The 21,497-nt window shown below is 36.7% G+C and overlaps 1 protein-coding gene across 3 annotated transcripts in view; it reads left to right on the top strand.

Annotated features, from left to right (window-relative positions):
- The window catches only part of itfg1 (integrin alpha FG-GAP repeat containing 1), an 84,688-nt gene that overhangs the window by 31,719 nt on the left and 31,472 nt on the right, over positions 1-21,497 (top strand). For all 3 annotated transcript variants that reach the window (XM_041222237.1, XM_041222236.1, XM_041222238.1), the window contains exons 10-12: positions 4,954-5,114; positions 17,124-17,274; positions 19,096-19,201. In XM_041222237.1, the coding sequence (XP_041078171.1) occupies positions 4,954-5,114; positions 17,124-17,274; positions 19,096-19,201 (418 nt within the window). The remainder of the gene's footprint in view (positions 1-4,953; positions 5,115-17,123; positions 17,275-19,095; positions 19,202-21,497) is intronic.

The raw sequence follows: 21,497 nt of genomic DNA, 5'->3' as shown, positions 1-21,497 counted from the left end.
TAGCCTTATCTTCCTGCTGATGTAGGTTAGGGATAACAACTTAATGTACAATGCACTGAGGAAAAGGATTATAGTCAAGGAAGAAACAAAAAACAAAAATAAAGACAATATATCTATTCCAGTTGAACTGAGCTCAAGAGTGAGGATTACTGTATCTCGATTAGCTTTGAAGAACGACATCCCGACACCATATTTCCTTTCTGCTGATAAGTGTGACTGGTAAATACCATACCAGCAAGAATTTTATAACAGTGATCACTATTCCATTCAGTTGGACATGTATTGAAGATATGTTGATTTTGTTCTAATCAGTGACTGCATGTACATCTATAGGACAATGTATGTCTGGAACTGCAAATGAAAACTCAACTACAATTGGGAGTAAAAACATGGATTTTATTTTTGTATTCCTTTTACTGTTTTATGGTGTTTGAATATGGAAGCATAAAATGACAAACCACACAAAATGATGGAATATGGGGAAGTGCAAATAATTGAAATAGCAAATGAAGTGACTTTTGAAACTACTCTGTTTTTTAAGGTGTGTAAAAAAGCTTTCTAAGTGCTATCAAATGGATCTAATTCCCAGCCGTTTCTCTCTGAAGAAAAACTAGCAACAGCTGTGAGCTGCACTCACAACGGCAGAGAAGACGAGTGGTTGATTGTACTCCCTTTCCACTCAAAGGAAATCATTGCCCTCATAAAGGCATGGGTGACCCTCTGTCAGCCCCAGTCTCAGCTCGGCTGATGCTGGAATCTACTGTAAACTCAAATGTAATTACAAAGCTGCAGAGACTATAGTCTTATCTTCCTGCTGACGTCCCCACTGTTGTGGTTTTTAACAGAAGACTGCATACATAAGTGCTTTGTCTAATTGGAATATGTTGGAATCCCATTCTGCAGCCAGTTCTGTGTTTGATAAAGTGCTTAAACGTTGGTTCCATGCAACTAGATAAGGTAATCCATTCTTCCTCAATGGATACCTGGATCTGTTCCAGCAGGTAGTCAATTGAAGACGTACAGAGTCCAATGAGACTAATTACTGGTTGGATAAGTCTGATTTGAGTATTAGGCTGGCATCTGTTTCTTAATACATATTAAAAAGTGCTTATAGGTCTAGTAAACCACTAAACTATATGTACATACACATAAACCCACCCTCTGTAGTTTGCTTCTATGTATGCTGTTATTTAGTTATATTATGGTCCTGGATATGTTTCTTGTTTTAGACAGACTTTCACATTTATTCAAGAGATAATAACTGATAATAATCGGTGTTGATTGTCACATTAGACCTTTTGCCATTGAAACATTTTAGTAGAGTAATAATTTGTCAGTACAGTATTTAGTGTTTCTTGCTGTATTTCACTGCAGTGTTTTGTCATGATATATTATGGCCCTCACTATAGATTTGCAGTGAATCCAGGGGTTGATTGGTGTGTATACTGGAATATATTTTATTTCTGTGATTCAGTAATGGTTGAAGCTTCCGCTAACACGATTCTAAGTGCAGCCCCCTCCTCTCAAAATTCACCACACAATCCCCTGTGTTGCTTGCTGTCATGACAATAACACAAACACAAGGAGGGAGATTTTTCGGCCATCTGTAAAGATGAGGAATAGCTATTACTATTGTGTAGTATCTACAACATGTTTCAATTGCTGAATATGGACTTTTAACTTAATGAGAAATAACCTTGATAGATAACGCTTGCTTGATTTTAAATTGTAATTTAAACAGAAATATCCTCCTTTTTTAATTTGCTACAAGTCCTAGGTCGTGTGCATTGCTTGTTTGTAAACATGAATCCTAGTTAAAAGATCAGAGCATCAGCTTTAAACCTGAATCTTTTTGGTTTACATTTGAGAGTTTCTCCTTTGGGAAGCTTTAGTCATGTATGCATTAAGCCCATCCTTTTGATCTGTGTTTTTGATCTGACAACATTGATATTACATTGCTGGATATTCAAAGGAGATCAAGTTTAATTATTCTCTTTTCCAATGTCAGTTTTTATCAGTGAAGACCTCTAGACATTCAAATCTTTCCAGTACTACAATGATAAGCGGGCAACTGGCCAACATAAATAAACTGTTAAGTAAGTAATACATGTTTTGCTTCAATGTTAGATATGAGACAAACAATGTATTGCTTGCATTCATGGGATGGCCTGTCTCTGTTCTTCTGCCTGCTTAAAGTGTTATTCTACCATAGTCATTTCACCTGTTGGGCAAGACATAATCGTAATGGAATCAAATGCCATAGAGCAGCAAACAATTTTGTTTGTTTAATATTCAAAGTAGTTTAGCTTGACTTGGTAAACTATCCCATGCATTTAAATTACTGGCATTTTAAATGGGGTTCAGTGAAGCAGACTATATGACTATATGAATACATAGCGTATGGATGGATAGATTTTGGTTCTTTCACAGTACTTATGAGACTTTCTCCACCAAGCTGTGATTGCAGTGTGCTTTCATGCTGAATGTGAGAATTGGCTGTAGCTCTCAATTATTTTCCCCACATATATCTCAGTAGCTTTTAATATAAGATGACGTGTTAGAGAGGCTGTCTACTAAAATATTGAAATATATGCTGTTCTTCCCTTTGAGCTCATGTTGTATAAAATATGTATTTGGAAGACTCCATTTGTTAGTATCCACAGGGTTGCAGTATACACTTCAGCAAAAACAAAGGCTTGTAAAAGTGTCCATTAAACATTAGTTTGCTGTCTGGCATTGAAGAGGATAAACTTGTCAATCCCTGAACAATGCAGTGATCATTTTCTTTTGCCTAATGACATTCAAAACTAGATTATTTATTGACTCAACATTTTCGAGTTGGCTATGATTTTAAAATATCAATTTCCAGTGAACTTCAATAAATTTTTTTACTAATAACGTGTATTTATTTAAAAATGTTTAGATAACTGACTTTCGATATTATTTGTCAGCGTTTGTTTTTTGGTTTTTTTTGCCACTGTCATACTAAAAATTTACAGGGGGGGGGTTGTTGGTTTTTTTCGATCTTTATTTTTCAATTCAAGCAAAGAAGAGGTGAAATCGACCTTTATGCTTAAAAAAAAAAAGACATTAACATTGAAAAACGTCTTGTTTAACGAAAACCCTTTTATCATATTCAACATGCAATAAAACCAGGGATGTGCTTTTGGTAAATTTTTATGAACGTTTAAACGCTTTGCAGTATGAGCGTTTAAACCATTTCTACATGCGTGCACACACACACACACACACTCTCTTTATATTACATTCTGATTCTGCAGCCCTGGTTAGTATTTCTAAGCAAATAAACCCTAATTAAGCAAATAACGTTTTAACATCGCAAAGAAGAAGAAAAAAAAATAAAAAAAAACCACGTACACATCAAAGTACGTATTGAAATGTTTCTATTTATGGTTGTAATTAAAGTTGCTAGTGAAGCTGTAAATATATACATATTAAACACATTTTTGGATAGTGTAATGTTTTTAGAATAGTGTTTAGAATTTGTATAACAAGTAATTTAGTGTTTGCCTTCTTGTGCAGTTAATTGTATATGGTCAGATATTACTAAATAATGTAAAGTATTCAAATTCATGTATCCACACAACATTAAACTGTAAAAAGAGATGCCTGGTCTACCTGTTTGAAGTGTGTCTCAGAGGTCCTTTACTTTAGTGCAGTTGTTCCAACATACAAATAACAATTGTGCAAAACATAAACGTCCGTTCAGTCCAAAAGCTTACAGAAAAATGTCAAGTGAAATAAGCCTTCCGCCAATGGGAAGATTGGGGATTGGGATCCACGAACCTATGGTAATTGGAACTTTTTCTCCCTTTTGAACAGCTGCAGCGCGATTTTCATTAAGTTTTCCAGCCTTGCTGTTATTGTTTTATGGGTTGGCACAGTATTGGGATAATCTTACATCGATTTCAGAATTTCTACATTTATGATTCACACGCACTGCCCTCATAGGGGATAACGTGATCACGCCCTGTTCGACCAAGTGTATTTCAGTCGAACTGATATTTTTGGGGAATTCGACATAGCAAACCTAGTCATGAAGAATTACAAATAAATCTCTATATAACTATGTGCTTTATCAGGCGGCAGCATTGAAAACAATCATGTAGTCAGATAACACGCTTCCAGTTAGATTTGTGGGTGCCTTCTTTATAGTTTATGTAACAAATTCATAGGTGAGTTCATGTGTTAGTTAAAGTTGGATCCCAGCTTGAAAAAGAGCAGCTGCTCAAGGATCTCCCAAGTCCTGGAGATATTGTTCATTTTGTTTTCTGGCTCCCATCCTGGTGTTTTTAAACAGCTCAAAATCAAAACCACTCCACAACTTGAAGGAGCATATTACATCTCCCGCGGTACATAATGTTGAGAGATAAGCAGCTGAGTAAGAATTGAAAAGATATCTAAAAGGTTTATTGAGTAAGAGCTGGGGTGCCCATGAGGCCTGCTTTTTGACCTGTAGTCCTGTGATGGCATGTCAGCTTTACAGAATTACTTTTTCTTGTAGTATTGTGTTAAAACCTACTCATTTGTGTCAACATTTATTTAGTTCTAGGTGGTTATCAATTTAACAATGACTACCTTGGAGAGAAAAGGAGGATGATGGGTAGTGTGTATCGATTCCTCTCTGTAGGTCGTATGGTGTGTGTCGGTGTAGCCCGCTTTCAGAATTCTTCATTAATCGGCACTGGGAATAATGTATTGAGAAACTTTTTAAAAGTTTGATTTGGGATATTGGGTAGTGTATTAATATGTTCTAAAATGGGATACAGGTGATAAAATAATATGCCTCGATATACTCTTTAAATTTTTTCCCAATTTCAAACCACTAGGTTACATCACCCTCAAGTCACACAGTCTGTGAGTCCTCACCTGGCTTACATAGCCTGCTTCTGCTCCTATAAACTCCAACATTATTTTTTCTTCCATTTCTAGTGGATTCCAATCTTAACAGACTTCCAGAAAAAAGATACACTGTGGAGCTTCGTCCCTCTTGAAGCATCTGCCCTTCACAACCCAATCACCCTGCACCTGGGTGACTACAACATGGACGGCTTTCCAGATGCACTGGCCATCCTCCGGAACACATCTGGGAGGTGAGTTCATTTATATCCAGACATCATGATTAACCCTTTTACTTCTGTTTTTTTCCTATTTCATGTATCTCCTCCAGTGGGTACCATGCATCAGCAACTGCAAAAGGCTTTGCTTATTTGCGTAGTAGATGCTATAGAACCAGGAGATGATATTGTCACTTTCACAAATGTTATGGTTAATGAATAATATCTATTCTAAATGCGTTTTTACATTAGTCTGTTTGACAGCATCGACTAAGCTTAATCTCTCAGGATGTTGAAAGCCAAACCCTTGGGTCAGGTTAATCGGCCCAGTTGCAAACTAAAAGTGTGTGTGTGTGTGTGTGTGTGTTTGTGTGTTTGATATCTTTGGAGCAGTCAATCCTAGCTGGCTTACATTATGCGCGTACATACACTGTCATGTGGGTTTGTTTCTTAACTAAACAAATTACAGTGACCACAGAATCAAAGAAAAGTGGATTACTTGCAGCCTAGTTCATAAATAAAACTTTTTTAAGAGTTGTTTTCATCATGGCCTCAACACTGCTTAGGTTCTTGTCGCTGCTTATCAAAACCCCTGGAGGAATCGGGCGACTTCAGAACAAACAGGTATCAGATGCCCTGTCCTTGAATACACCTGGATGGGGTGAATTCACTGCAAGCTTTTAATCAGCAACAAAGAGGAACTGGTTCAGGAAACGGTAACATTAGCATAATGTTAAAGGGAGAAAAAAAACATTAAATAAAAGGAAAGATGCACCACAGGTAAGAAAGTTCTCCACAAAAAGAACACTGTTCTCTGACTCACTCTAGGAACAGGGATCGGTTAATCTGAATAGTACTTCCCAAGGTTCCCTGAGCCAAGCACAGCAATGACAGCCTAATTTTAGAAACATGTAAAGAGGTTTTAAATATATAAATATTGCATAAAGTCTGCTTAATGTGAGTCAGCCATCTTCTTGTCATCATTGCAAGTGACAGCTAAGTATGCAGAAAAGTTGTATTTTTCTGAAAAGGGTAGTGTTTAGGAGATCCAGTCTGGTCACAGGAGAAGAGGACAAATAAAGTTAGCTGAAGGGTTTGAATTAGCATGCATCTGTACTCTTCAATCATAATTGGCATTCTTTGTTAGAGCAATAGCAATGAAAGACACACATTACAATTAGCTTTTCTTTTGTTTAAGTTTTTTCTGTTTTATTGTAGTTTTGTTTTTTTAATTTTTATTGTGTGTATTGAGAGAACCAGGCATGATTTACAGAACAAAGCAGATACAATGAGTTCTCTATTCGATGCCTTAGAATTATGCGAATAACCAGAACACATTTTAATCAGGTTCTGACAATTCAAATACTGTTTTTTTTTTTTCTTCATTTTATGCATATAAGGATTGAGCGTATGTACACGTGTCTGTGCTATTAGGCTCTTAGCTGTTAACTTGCACTTTCTAGCTTTCTGTATTTTTCACCATGTTGGTCTGTGTCTCAGACTGTGACAGATCATTATCCCAGGTTGTGAATGGCAGTCGATTAATGCAGGGACCATGTGCACTGGAACTCTTTTTAGATATCGGTGCGTTGAATGAATGCATAGACATTGCAGCACTGTAATTGGATTTCTTGGCCATCCTTAGCCAGGAGACACTGCTGTAATGCACTTCATGTTTTTTTGTGAACCTTCATTCAAAAAAATAACTGAAGTGGGGAGGGGTTGAATTTGCCTCTATACAATACATGGTAAATTTGATTCAGAAACATTGTAGACTATAGGAAACAAAGCTATTACTTCTCCATGAATATATCCTGACGTGTATAAATAGCTTCAGCTCATTTGGAAGTTTGGGAAAGACAATTCAAAAGTCAGTGTCCAGGGTCATGTAACTCAGTGTAGTAGTGTGGTTACAAATAAATGAAACTCCACTTTTTGATTGCTTAAGTATTTAAGTTAAAATACCAAATAGTGAATAATTTTCAGTTGTGGGTTCATTATGCCTGTGTTCATTTGGGTCGCCAATCAAAACGTTTGGGAAACACTGCTGTAGAGCAGTGCTTTTAGGGTCAGGAACTTTTAGGGTTTGTAAAGATAGTGATGAAAATTAGGATGAAAGTCTGCTTTCAAATAATTGATCTGCTAGTTGTTTTTAAAAAAATATGTCAATCCTGAACTTGAAGATTGCTTCCAAAAGATTTTTAAATACCACCCCAATTTATTGAATGTATTGAAATATAGTATTGAAAACATACTCTGAATTGGTAACATTCCAGAAACTGGATAGAAATGAAATTATCTGCACACAAGACTGAGGTTTATTGCATGCAGTCCCGGAGAGCTAAAATCAAATGTCTTGCTTTTCAACATAAATTTTTTTAATTAATTTTGTTATCACAGTAGTAGCAACATTTTGGCACAGTTTGCACAGAAACATAAGGCAGGGCAGCTTCATCTTTCATACATCTTCAGTTGTTACTGATTTAAGCAGCAAGATTCTGATTTCCATTCTGTAACAATCACAAACCATAATTAGCACAAAATTTAGACTAACTTGTGTTCCCTTCATCAGGATCTGTCATTTTCTAAACCATCTAAGATTCCTGGCCCTGTTTCCTTCTGATCAATTAATAAGTTTAGCTTCAACATTCACTTCGTGAGGTAGCCCAGACAATTTATTTTTGTTTCTGGGCTGCAGTTTCATCTGATTACACACAGTAGCAGAAATATTCAGAGCAAACCTGACATTTAAATGTGAGAAATATTACCTTGTGCTCCTGGAATCTCCAATACAATTTGTCAGAAAGAAACAAAGATGTGTTTTGGGCGCTGTAGAGCACAAAGGGTCCTTGTGTCTATCTACAAGAGCCAGGGATTTAACTGCAAACTTTCACTCCTGCTTACCCATTTGTGCTGTTCTCTAGAAGCAGGTTATAGCTAGTTTTAATGGACTCATTGAGCTGCCATAGTTGATTTGCATGCCTTTGATCCCAGCTGTATTTGAACTAGCAGAAAGAGATGAGAGTCCTGCCCACTGGTACTGTGTTGTACTGCACCATCTGATCCTCAATGTTTTCAATAGGAGCATTTGATTCAATTGATTAGTGTTGGAAAATAATACATACAGTAACTGATATGACTGATAGCTGCTTATGAAAGAAACATATGATCAGTTGTCACACTCTCCACTTCCTCTTACTGTTTGCATTATAAAAGAATATTTCTGTTAGTCATCTGTGTTTGTAAGGGACCACTGGGGAGACAGAGAGAAAAAGGTACAGAAAGCACCAGGGGCTGTGTTTCGATAAAGCATCTTGTTGACAAAGCATATTGAAAAACTGACAATTATGGCAGCATGGTAGAGAAGCAATCACAAATACTAAGTTGGAGATGTTGTTTGTAACAGTAAACCCAGTGTAGAATTCTGTTTCAGTCTCAGCCTAGCATGCACAGAGGTATTTGCATGGAATGTCGTCTAGCATCTGCTGCATGCATACATAAATACGTTATTGTTTTATCTTGCGTTGAAATTAAACCAAAAAAAAACATTCTGCTTCCCTGAAATAGGTCACAAATAGAGTACAACAGCTTCATAAATAGCATACAATGGTAACAAAATAGCAAAAAAAACTGAAAAAAATACATTTTGTCAATTTGTGTACCATTTTCACAGATGCAGATCTGAGCTGCAAGCACCCCAGAATCAGAGACACATCGCTTCCAGGAAAGTGGCGACTCCCAACTTCTGTTTAATCATAGGCTCCATCTGCATCGGTTTGATTAGGAAATATGATTACTTGCAAACATGGGCTTCCCTTCTTGATTTAAATCTGATAGGCCCTGTAATCTGCTTCAGTAATACAGCTAGAGAAGAATTTAACAAAATATTCCTGGTTCATTCTTAGCAAACATCTGTTGGTTTTAATTCAGCTCACTTCAGCAGCTGCATACTTAACCCAGCCTGTTTATAGTTGGATTCAACGAATTTTAAAAAAGAGAAAGTCATGACTGGTGCGGCAAAATTAAATTAATTAAAACGTACATTGGAAAAAAAAAAAAAATATATATATATATATATATATATATATATATATATATATATATATATATATATATATATATATATATATATATATCATTCTTTTGAGACTTACTTTTCTTTTTTGAGAAGTTGAAATAATTAGATTTTCCCAGTTTGTGAGTTCCTTCTGGAAAGAGTGTATTTAATAATACTGTGATAAACAATTTACCGGCAGATATAATGGAAGGCGAGATTGCTTGCTGTGTGATATGCTTACCAATGGAATTAAGCATCCTGGAATTAAATTCCCATTAAGATAACAAAGTCAGCTGCTTATGGTAATGTTTGATTAAAGAGCCACTTTATTTTTTTTTCTTTTGTTTGACATGAGAAACACAGTACAGCTCTTACTCTTGAAGAAAACATAAAGCTCTTTTTATTGTGCCAAGACATGCAGCTAGGGCTTTTGTTAATTCAGCAGGGTGGATTCTCATTTAACAGCATATTCTAGTGTCATGTCACATTGAATATACAACTGCATGGAAGAGAACTAAAGACGCTTTCTTTTTGCCACAGAAAGTTAGCTTCAGTCCCAAGCTAATTTGATTGGATGGGGTAGGCTCTATTCCCTAGAGGATGATTGCCCACAATCCATTTATTTAACGGCTTCAAATGAGTACAAAACATTGCCATCAGCATGTTAAGGTTGTCTCTCCATGAGTGTAAATCTAGGACTCGGTGGCATTTTAGTAGAAAGTGTCTGGTAATCCTACAATGTTTGTGGATAAAACATTATTGTGTTATACCTCAATTAGATCCTGCAACAGTCATGGTAGTTGTTGTTGTTTTTGTTGCTATTATTGTGATTATTATTATTATTTTTATATGCATGCCTGTCCTAGAAATGTCCTCTTTTTTTCTTCATTGTTTGCTGTGTGATTGTTGATGACCATTACCAATAGAGAGACTTATTTTCTCTAGATGTTCAAAGCAGTGCAGGTCCCCCCCCCCTTAAGAAAAGTGGAACAAAGGTGCTGCTACTCCTAATTTATTCTTTTGTACCGCCTTAAAGATGACATTTTTTATTTTTTTCTGAACAGACAGTGGGGGACTTAAAGATGCTAATTCTGCTTCAGTGCCACACAGCATTCTGTTATGACTGTGAAAAGTATGCTTTTAGTGTTGCCGCATGTATTTGCAAGGAAGAAATATAAACCTGCAAGATAAATGGCTTTGTCTCCCCACTGCATAATGTCTTTTGAATTTTACAGTATAAAAACAAATACCCTGCTGCAAACCTTGATACAGAGATAACTTCCACACATACCTCAACAGGGAGGGCATGAGTGCCGCATTGCAAAGTACCAAGCATGTAAAACCCCAGTCTAGCTATAAATCACATTGAACATAGTGCAGCAGGGCCACAGCGTTATTAACTCCCCCTGTTCTGTGTGTTACACGGCATTGCTTCACTAAAACTACAAATAAGTAATGTATCGGGTACATATTGTGCTCCTGATACTGCTTTACATACAATGTAGTTTCTGCCTTCTTTCTCAGTGGGATTGTAAATGAGTTGCTTCTGCAAAAGAAAATTGTTATTATTTTACAGCTAGTTCTCAAACAGTCACATGGATGGATGCAAGACTCCCATTATGTAGCAGTTTGATCCATTCAAGGTATTACTGTTAAACCTGAGCTTTTCTTCTCTACTGGCTGAAAATGCGTTGTGATGGGAGGAGTATTTCCATCCATTCCTGGATCGGGTAGTTAGTGTGGTGAAAAGCCCTAGTAGCTGATGAAAAAAGAGAATTTTATAGTAAAATAAGTGAAGTTTTGTTTTTAAAACCAACTTTGTTTTGTGACATTGATAAATTGTTGAGCTAACCAATAACTAACTCCTGAGTGCCTTGTGAAGATAACCCCATACATCATACATTTTAATAAGTACAGCACACGTTTTGCATGCCTGACTTGTAAATGTCCTAGCTCCGTTCTTTTTCTGCTATTTCCATCTTGCCTGTCAATCAGATTTCCCCTTTCTTCTGGTCCTTGTTTCTGTACTATGAACTTTCACTGTGAATTAACCCCCCACCCCCTTTGCAAATGTGTTCTGTACTGTTCCAGTCAATGGTCTGTGTGAATATGATGAAGAAATGCGCAATTAAAATGACGAGTTAGCATATTTCTGTATGTCCGGAAATCTAAAATGTAGCATCATACTATATATCACCATTGTACAAACTGCAGCCGCTGGTTCTGAACAAACTTCCATTAGGGGCTGTTAATAGCCTTTGTCAGAAAAAAAAAAAAAAACGTTCAGCAATGCTGTGCAAACTCCGCGGGTGCACATTTGCAGCTTCAGCAATGAGAATACTCACACTCTGTCATTCTCTGGCATTTTCAGCAGCAAGCCGGGTTTGCAAGTCCTTGAACAGTACAGGAGAAAGTACTAAAAGAAACCTTAGTATTATCTATGTCAACAGTGAGAATGCAGTTTGAAAGGTGTATTTTTTAAACTGGATTCATGCTGCCTTTCTGTGGTGTGCCCTATAATAAGATTTGAAGAATCTGCTACTATGAACTGTTTATAGTGTGATAAAGAAGACTGCAGGTCTGGATGACTGCCCCTTGGGGTGGCATATTCAGGTTTATGAATACATAGGGTGTCTATTAAAATTAATCGAAAAAAATCAGAATGATTCATGGGTTTAGTTGCTCAAGTGTCTCCCCACCACCCCAGAGACTACCCATCTGACAAGCAAATTTCCTCGAAGACGAATCTCCCGAGTGATTTGGATGGCTGTCCTAATTAGAGATTAAATGCTATGTTTAAGTCAGCTGCAACATCCATAATTTCTGTAAGAGTTCAGATAAACAGTCCCCTTGTCTCTTAATATTATTCGAAGCCTGGTCAAGAAACAAAACAAAACAGAAATTAAATAGTTTTACTCCTGCTGCTGCTGAAAAACGTGACACTGTTTAGACTTGTAGGTAAATTAATGCAAAATATTTGAATGGTTCTAATACGTATATTGGCTTATAATGGACAGTGATTCAAAAAGCTACCATCATAACAGACAAAAGTCATGGTGATGGTAGTGTATGGAAGGCTAGTTGCTGAGTGGGTTGTACATAAAACAAACTATTTGAATGAGTTCACAGTAATGTAATGCAAATATTGAGTGCTGAAATTTGGTAGAAAATTAAAGCAGCAGTCTTATGAACAGCCCAGTGGTATTGGGTACAGTAAAATGTTAAACATCTTCATCTTTACTGGGTTAATGTGGTGCCTTTTCAAGTTGTCTATATTCCAAACTTGCATTAGAGGAAATGGCAGTTGCTTAAAAAAAAGCAGACTTGTGTGTAAGGTAGAAGAAAAATGTCCACTGTCTACTGCAGATATCAGCATTAAAAAGATACAAGGCTAATGCATGTACTGTATTTAGAAAGTCTTATGATGAACACAGCTATATTCACAACACTTGAATATATCGGTATGTTTCAGACAATAAACCAAAAGCAACTGTAGCTTCAAAGGAGGATGGCATTGTCTGAATCAAATTTTAAACATTGAAAGGCCTGGATTGTAGATAGTCAAGATGGTATAATAAAGCAGCTGGTGATACAGACAAAAACACTTCACGTCAATACAGGTGTTGTGAAAAGATGTAACAGAGATGCTTGAAACCAATAACCTATTGATGCACACTGCACCCCAAGAGGCACTTGTGGAAATCAACTTGACTGAGAAAAGTTGCAAATGAAAAGCTAGCTCTTAGGGACCAAACCAGTGCAGTCTGTGCTTTTGAGATATATGTTACAAAACACCCTGTTTACGCAAACTCATTTCACAACGTTTTCTGCATTCTGTGTTGCAGCTACAACAGTGATCGGGTTAAGTGTGTGAGGGAGGCAGAGACGGTACAATTGTTGAAATGTTGATTTATGTGCAATAAGTATGTGCTCCAACATCTAGCACTGAACAAAGACAACGATGACACAGTAGCAAACTATTTGAATTGACCAAAACAAGTCCAGGTGCCTGTTAAAACAAACAGCATGCGTGCATACATCAAGTCATAGATCAAACTGAAGAATGATACATTTGTTACATTTGGATCATGTTGTGCACCCTCATTTTTAACTAGCTTGCTTAATGACCATGTTCCAACTCATTAAGATCCCCCCCATTCAATACATTTTAAAGTTCCTGCTTGTAAACATAACAAAGATACCTGTCAATGTTAAAAATGCATCTTGAAAGATTTTTGTATTTTTTATTTATTTATTAAGTAATTATAATTATAAATTATAATAAAGGCATTGAGGATTTAAATACTTTTTTTTTTTTTTTTTAGTAAAATCACAGCAGATTTTCCACACAATTCGCAGGAGTTAAAAACTGTAGGAATAAATACTCTTTAAAAATCAATTATTGCCAGCCTCGCTACGAGGCCTGATGCATTCCTGTCAGTTATCAGAGTTAAGAATTAAAAAGCAGCAGATGGTGTGTCAGTATGATCGATTTTCAAGAAGCAGTTAAAAGGCCAGAGTTCCTACTGGCTATGTACCAATCCGTGATAAGCGTTAACATGCATATGCTTCCCCAGATTCACAGAAATAATTCTAAAAGAAATTCAGGAACAAGTTAAATTAGCAACTTCTGATCAAGTTGGTGCTTGTCAGGTAAAAGGTTTCCAGCAGGGTGAAGCACTTGATTTGATGAGATGTTTGGCTGTGAATGCAGGTGCTAATGTGAGCTTTAAATCAATACAGGGATTCTCTCCACCTAGTTAATCTTGTTTCTTAAGAGTGTGAACAACACCTTAAAATGTATTTTCTTACGTCTTACTAGTACTATCAGTATATATTGAACATATTATGGTTTATTGCTTGCATTTTACTCCAAGTCGGTCTGTGCAGATGCTTCCAGCACAATTAGACCACAAGATGATGACTTCTTGTGTCGCAGTTCAAACTCACTGCTATGGTCTATAATCAGACCACATGTCGTATAGCAAAGGATTCCTGGAGGCAGCAGTATGTTTTCATAGCAAAATATTTGCACATTCTGAATTAACGTAAAAAAAAAAAAGAAAAATAGGGATAAAGATATACAACAAGTTTGTTTACATTCCGCAAAACTAGATTCAGCTATGAGTACACAAGCCTTGACCAGTTATCCAGAGAAGGCATATTTTGGCAACTATCTACAGCAGTAGAAGGCTATAAATTACACGTTAAAGACCTTAAAACTAAAAAAAGAAAAGAAAAAAAAAAAACATATCAAGACACTCTGATTTGGTCCTACTAAGCCCTTTGCCATTTGAGATATCTTGCACATTTGTTTGAGTTCTGTGTCTTTACTTCAAATCGTGCTTCAAGTATTGCAATGAAACACTTGCACTGGCTCCCAGTTACAGGTTCAAAAGCAGCACTGCTGTGTTGGTGTGGCATGTCGCTGCATGAGTCCGTAGCTAACAATTCAGTGAGTACCTATACTGTTTCCTGTCCATCTCTTCATTCAGGAAAACCGCTAGCTTGGCCCTTCGTGACCAATTAGTACTGAGTTGTGTTGTATTCATGTCAGTGTGGTCCTAGATAAACCTGTGAGAATAAGGGCCTCTGTGGCTAGTTAGTGAACTGTGTTACAGTACAATTCTAGTACCCACAGATTTAGAGTACCATTTTTGATTTTATAAAACTGTAGTATCACAGAAGCAGGTGTAGTACATTGCAAGGGTGAGCAATGTCTTTTCTTAAATCTTACAATGTACATGGACTGTAACTAATTCAGAAACAGCCCTCGTTACACCAGCAGAATGCTTAAAATATTTCATGTATGTGTGGATACCAAGCCAGTAGGGTTATATCTTACTACTGGTGTCGGTAGCAATGTGGGGGTCGTCAAGTACTGAAATGGTAATATGCTTAAATTTTTGATAAAGTATATGATAGATGAATGGGGGGGGGGGGGGGGGGGGGGGGGGGTTGTAATTAACCCCCCCCCCCCCCTTTGTATTCCCCCCCCCCCCCCCCCCCCCCCCCCCCCCCCTTCCGTTTGAAAGCAATAGCAAGTTCGTTATCTTTCATAAAGAAAGAAAATATATTGTGTTAGGCTTTAGCCCAGCATGCTCAATTTCCAACTGTGCAGGTTCATTGATGTCTTCACTGAAATTCTAATGTTAACAAACAGTAGAGGGATGATAACCACATACTTGAGAGCTTTATGACAAAAAAGAGTGAAAGTGCAGCTCTAAACAGAAATGAACTGTAAGGGTGTTCATCTTTCAGCTCGGCACTTTTAATTTAAGACGTTTGTTGTGTGGGCATCAGTATTCTGTCGACACTGCACTCCCTGATGTTTTGCTTTGCCGTGCCTTTGAGAAGACTGAAAACATATGAAAAGCTTCACAGCTTGTTAAAATAATTTTTTTTTTTCTTTTTTTTGCACTTTTGGGTGGAGCCGTCTTTAGTCCAGGGCTAGACCAGATGTATCCACCAACTGATCAATATCAAGGATATCTTTGGATGATTCACATTCCGCAGGGGTCGTCTGCAACTCTGAGACTCTGTAAACTCGTTTGAGAGAATTCCATCCCTGTCATTGTCCAGTCAAGGAGTTTTGTATTTATTCATTATGTTTCCACAGGGTCAATTAAAATTGATCATTTATTTATAGTAAGTATAAGTGTGAGGCTAGGAACTGAAAGGCTGCTTTTCTTTTTTTTTTTTTTTCACTCTGGGTGAATCCAGTTTATATAAATAGAAGAAAATACTGAAGACTATCTGAACTGATTTCTGCAAAACTATACCTTGAAATAATACGGTTTTGTAAAACAGGATGAAAGAAGACAGATACAATATTTTTGTTAGCTAATAGTCTGTTACAAGTGCTAGAAGTGCCTTGTAAAACTGGTCCCTGAAATCTGCAGTAAATAATATATATTATTCGTGGTACACTGCTTATGAACCGAAAAACCTAGAAGTACCACTCAGACAGGTTTAAAGGCATGCTTCTTCTCCGTATGGTTAACATTAATGAAGCTGCCTGCAAGATTCAAAGGCCATTGAATAGGATACCATGGCATAGCAGTACTGTACTTGGAGTGCTAAGCAAGAGGAAACATTCAAGGAGATATAGCTCCTGGTAATGTTAAAAACTGCTTCACTTATTACAAGGCTTCTGTTTTTTGTTAACCCTGATTTTTGAAGATATAATATAGTAAATCGCCTAAGGTATGACTAAACCACAGAGATACAGCCTGTTACAACAGCTGCCTTATCCTGACAACACAAATGGGGGGAAAAAGACAGTTGTTGTTTTTTCAGACTGATTCAGAAGTCTTCACAGCTGTAATCCCATCTAAATGTTAAGCTTTGCTTTTTGATACACATCAGCCTGTCAAAAGAAACATGTGCCAAAATAAAACATGATGTTCTTTTACTGTGGACTGCAAGCTTGTTCTCTTCAAGGTTAATTTCCTTGCAAATTGTATTTCTTAGGTTCTTTTTTTTCTTTGACTTTATGATGTTTGCAGTAGTCTTATTGCAGTTACTCGGTACTGTTTTTTTTTCTAGGTCTGTTAAGTTGCCCTTCAGTTTAAGTTGCTTGCCGTAGGTATGTGTAATGCAGGTAAGGTCACCCAAAGTGCCCTTGAATCAAGTTTCCTTTTGTTTTTTCCACTGGTGCTTCCGATTTAAAAAAAAAAAAAAAAAAAAAACAACGCTTTGGGTGATGTAGCCTAAGTTGCATATGACTGGCAGGCAACTAAAATAAAAAGTACATAGAATTTGAAAAATATTGAATAATCTAGGTTTTCCAAAAAGGGTATTTTAAAGAAGTGCATGGCTAAACTTTTCACTCATTGGTACCAGCGTTGGTTCTGTGTGTGTGTGTGTGTGTGTGTGTGTGTGTGTGTGTGTGTGTGTGTGTGTGTGATGCTTTGCTTAGGACTGTCCTTGCTGCCCAATAAACATCTTGTATAGAAAACCTTTTCTCTCAACTCTTTTTCACTTAGCAATCAGCAAGCCTTTCTCCTGGAGAATGTGCCATGTGCCAGCATCAGCTGTAGGGGTGCAGGTCGTATGTTCAGAGTCTTCTGGGACCTCTCAGACCTCAATCAGATCACAGATGCTGTGGTGGCAACCTTCTTTGACATTTATGAAGACGTGAGTACAACACTTTTTGTCATGCCTGGCTTTTAATTACTTTCTGCCAGCTCTCATTTGAGGCCTGACAGAGTCTCCTCTCCCAGTCTGACCAGGGAATTGTGAGGAAATAAGGAAAGGCATTGGCATAATTAGGGAGCCCCATTTATGACTCAACGCTGAGGCATTACAAACATCCATCTTACCAGTGTGATAATTAATCTAACAGTGCCATCTCCACGGATCTGTCCTGTTTAAATATCTTCAGGTTAAAAATAACTTCCCCTGGGATAAAAATAAGTGCCCTAACGTGCCCTATCTAATATATATATATATATATATATATATATATATATATATATATATATATATATATATATATATATATATAAAGATAGAAATTTATCTCATCAAAGAAAAAAAACTATTTCAATTTATGCTTTATTAATCTATTTTGTATTTGGATTAAAATTAATATTACAATACTGCATACTGTACATAAAAAATGATATAGACAGCTGCATAACTTTGTAGCCAGACAGAACTGTAGTAGGCATGGGGTTTAAACCAAAGACTAACCACTAGTTACATGACCCCTGTTGAATGAGCTGTGAATTCTAAAAGGAAAGTGTCCCTTTTATTAAGTGTGTAAGCCTGAATAGTTTTTAGTTTAGGCTGCACATTGCAGTGGTTAGTTGGGTAACACCAAAAACGTAAGCCATCTGAGAATTAGCGTCCCCACTGCTGTCATGCCCTTATATAACCTTTTGCTACAAGAATGGCCATCTTTTGAAATATAAATTTTTTTGTTTAAAATATGAAGTTGCCCATCCATGCAGCATTTTATAATTTTTTTTATTTTCATTTTTTTAAATCCACTGAAAGGCAATAAATGCTTCTGATAAATTGTGACACCTAACTGATGATGATTATACTACTATTGTATTATGTGTGTGTGTGTGTGTGTGTGTATATATATATATATATATATATATATATATATATATATATATATATATATATATATATATATATATATATATATTATATATATAGGGCAGCTGGCTCTTTAAGCTAATATATATTTATTTTATAATCTGATGACTGTGACAAGAATCTGCTAAGACAAGTGATCCACTGCAGGGCACAATTAGCAGAAGGTGGTCCATGGCAGGATCACAATTAAGCAATGTAGCATGACAGCCATAATTACAGCTCCTCTAGGGCTGGGGTTATCGCCTAGAAACCATGATCAAGTGTTTCATGTACGTGTAAAAATATTAGTTCAACAGAGAGACGAGCACAAGTTTCTCTACATATTCCGATACTCTTAGATAACCCTTAATAACTTACAATAACAGACTTTCATAAATTAGACCAATTAGATTACAGTATTTAGATGCATTATTGATGTAGGATTATGCTTGAAAATTGGAATGAAATTGTTGGTCAAGTAAAAGCACAGTTGAATGCTGATAAATGGAAATAATTATTTACATGCACGCCAATACATTTGTAGTGCATTTGTAGCAGATTCTTAAGTGTTGCTAATGCATAGAGAGAAGTTTGAAATAACTGCTATAGCTTGGCATAACAGTTGGCATGAATCGATAATCCTGTGTTTTATCCCCACATAACTGACATAATTAAATTGATGGATTTTTTTCTAGGGTGTAAAATAAAGCAAGCAGTATCTTGTGGAACTGCCAGATAATTTAGGATGACCATTAGAATAAAGAATCTTGCTCAGCTCATTTTAAAGATACCATAATAATTTTTTTTTATTTTTTTTTTTAAACAGCTTAACCTCTCTCTTATGAAGGATCAAATTTCTCATTGCAGGGAATATTGGATATGTTGGTGCTCAGTAAAGGTCCTCAAAATGAACTTACCATCCACGCTTTGAAAAACAACTTTGAGGCAGATGCTTACTTTGTGAAGGTTATTGGTAAGTGACAACTCTGTGTTGCATGCATTTTTGTTTAGTTTTTATAGTTAGTTTCTTCATGATTTCATGCACCTACTGTGCATTTTTTTCATTTATCTACACATCCTACTCCACAACTAAGTGAAAAAAAATATCCTAGAAATTTGTAGAAAATTAATTAAAAATAAAAACTGAAATAGCTTGGTTGGATAAGTGTCCACCCCCCTTGTAATAGCAATCCTAAATTAGCTCAGGTGTAACCAGTCGCTTTCAAAATCACACACCAAGTTAAGTTGCCTCCATCTGTGTTAAATTGTAGTGCTTCACATGATTTCAGGATAAATTCAGCAGTTCCTGTAGGTTCCCTCTGCTAGGTAGTGCATTTCAAAGCAAAGACTCAACCATGAGCACCAAGGCGCTTTCAAAAGGACTCTAGGACAAAGTTGTTGAAAGGCACAGATCAGGAGATGGGTATAAAAAAATATCAAAGGCCTTGAATATCCCTTGGAGCACGGTCAAGATGATTAAGAAGTGGAAGGTGTATGGCACCGTCAAGACCCTGCCTAGATCATGCTGTCCCTCCAAACTGGATGAGGGAGAAGGAGACTGATTAAAGACGCTACCAAGTGGCCAATGGCAACTTTGCAAGAGCTACAGGCTTTTATAGCCAAGACTGGTCAAAGTGTACGTGTGACAACAATGTCACAAGCACTCCACAAATCTGTTCTGTATGATAGGGTGGCAAGAAAGAAGCCCACCTTGAGTCCCATTTGAAGTATGTAAAAAATAACAAAACACTCGGGAGATTCTGTAGCCTTGTGGCAAAACATTTTGTGGTCCGACGAAACTAAAATGGAACTTTTTGGCCTAAATGCAAAGCGTTATGTTTGGCAGAAACCCAACACAGCGCATCACCCAAAGAACACCATCCCTACTGTGATGGGGATGTTTCTCATCGGCAGGGACTGGGGCACTTGTCAGGATAGAAGGGAAAATGAATGGAGTAAAGTACAGAGAAGTCCTTGAGGAAAACCTGCTGCCCTTTGCAAGAAAACTGAAACTAGGATTGAAGTTCACCTTTCAGCATGACAACGACCCAAAGCACACAGCCAAAGTTACACTGGAGTGGCTAAGGAAGAAAAAAGTAAATGTCCTTGAGTGGCCCAGTCAGAGCCCGGACCTAAATCCAGTCGAAAATTTGTGGCATGACTTGAAGATTGCTGTCCATCAACGCGCCCCAAGGAATTTACAGTTTTTTAAAGAAGAATCATCAAATATTGCTAAATCTAGGTGTGCAAAGTTGGTAGACACCTATCCCAACAGACTCACAGCTGTAATTGCTGCCAAAGGTGCTTCCACCAAGTATTAACTTTTTTTCTCAATAAAACCTTTTTTTCCCCCTTAACAGTGTGGAGTATGGTGTGTAGATAAGTGGAAAAAAATCCTCATTTAAATGCATGAAACTGAGTCACTTGACAACAAAATGTTGAAGTTCAAGGGGTGTAGACTTTCTATAGGCACTGTATATATTTGAAGGTTATTTGCTAAGGGCGCTTATAGTTTTACACTGTTAATACATGATTCATTGTATGTTAACATGCTGTATTGTAGCAATGTGTTATGTAGCTTTTCATGCCCGATTTAGAATTATCACAATTTTTTTTTTTTTTTTAAATAAATACTGACTTTCTTAATCATCTCACTTTCATCATCAGTCCCTAGACTTGAAATTCATATATTTTTGAGCACACATTGTCTGTTCAACCAAAAGATTGTTCCGTATTTATTTTTTTATATTTTATTTTTTTTTTTTTTTTTTTTTTTTTTTTTTTACCCTCTATCATATAGTTATTTGAATACAAACAGACCATGAATCATTTTAGGAGATGCGCAAGTGATAAAACTGACATTTAGAAATAGAAAACTGTCAGCAAATAGCTTTAGTGCCCTTTAATCTATGGCTCCTGGGTTTTAATTAAGGACGAACCAACCTGTATTTTCAAACTGACAAGATCTCTGCTTTATCGGGTCTCCCTCCTGACTTCAATCAGACCCCGGATCCTGGCAGCTCAGATGACTGCAGGCAATTGCTTTTGACTCTGAATGTTGCCTTTTGACCCATGATTATTTCTGCGTGTGTATTCTGCTAGTATTGTACATGCAGACCCGGGATCCTGATCTATTTTTTTTTTTTTTTTTTTTTTTTTTTTTTTCTATTTAATACAGCCCAAACTGCAGACACTTGTGCAGTATCAGGTTATCTGCTTCCAGTGGCTGCAGAATTGTTTCCATGTGCTTAGCTGGGGGGTTGCCGATT

The sequence above is a fragment of the Polyodon spathula genome, chromosome 21, assembly GCF_017654505.1.
Source record: "Polyodon spathula isolate WHYD16114869_AA chromosome 21, ASM1765450v1, whole genome shotgun sequence".
In the NCBI taxonomy this organism is placed as follows: domain Eukaryota; kingdom Metazoa; phylum Chordata; class Actinopteri; order Acipenseriformes; family Polyodontidae; genus Polyodon; species Polyodon spathula.
This window is presented reverse-complemented; position numbering and strand designations above follow the sequence as displayed.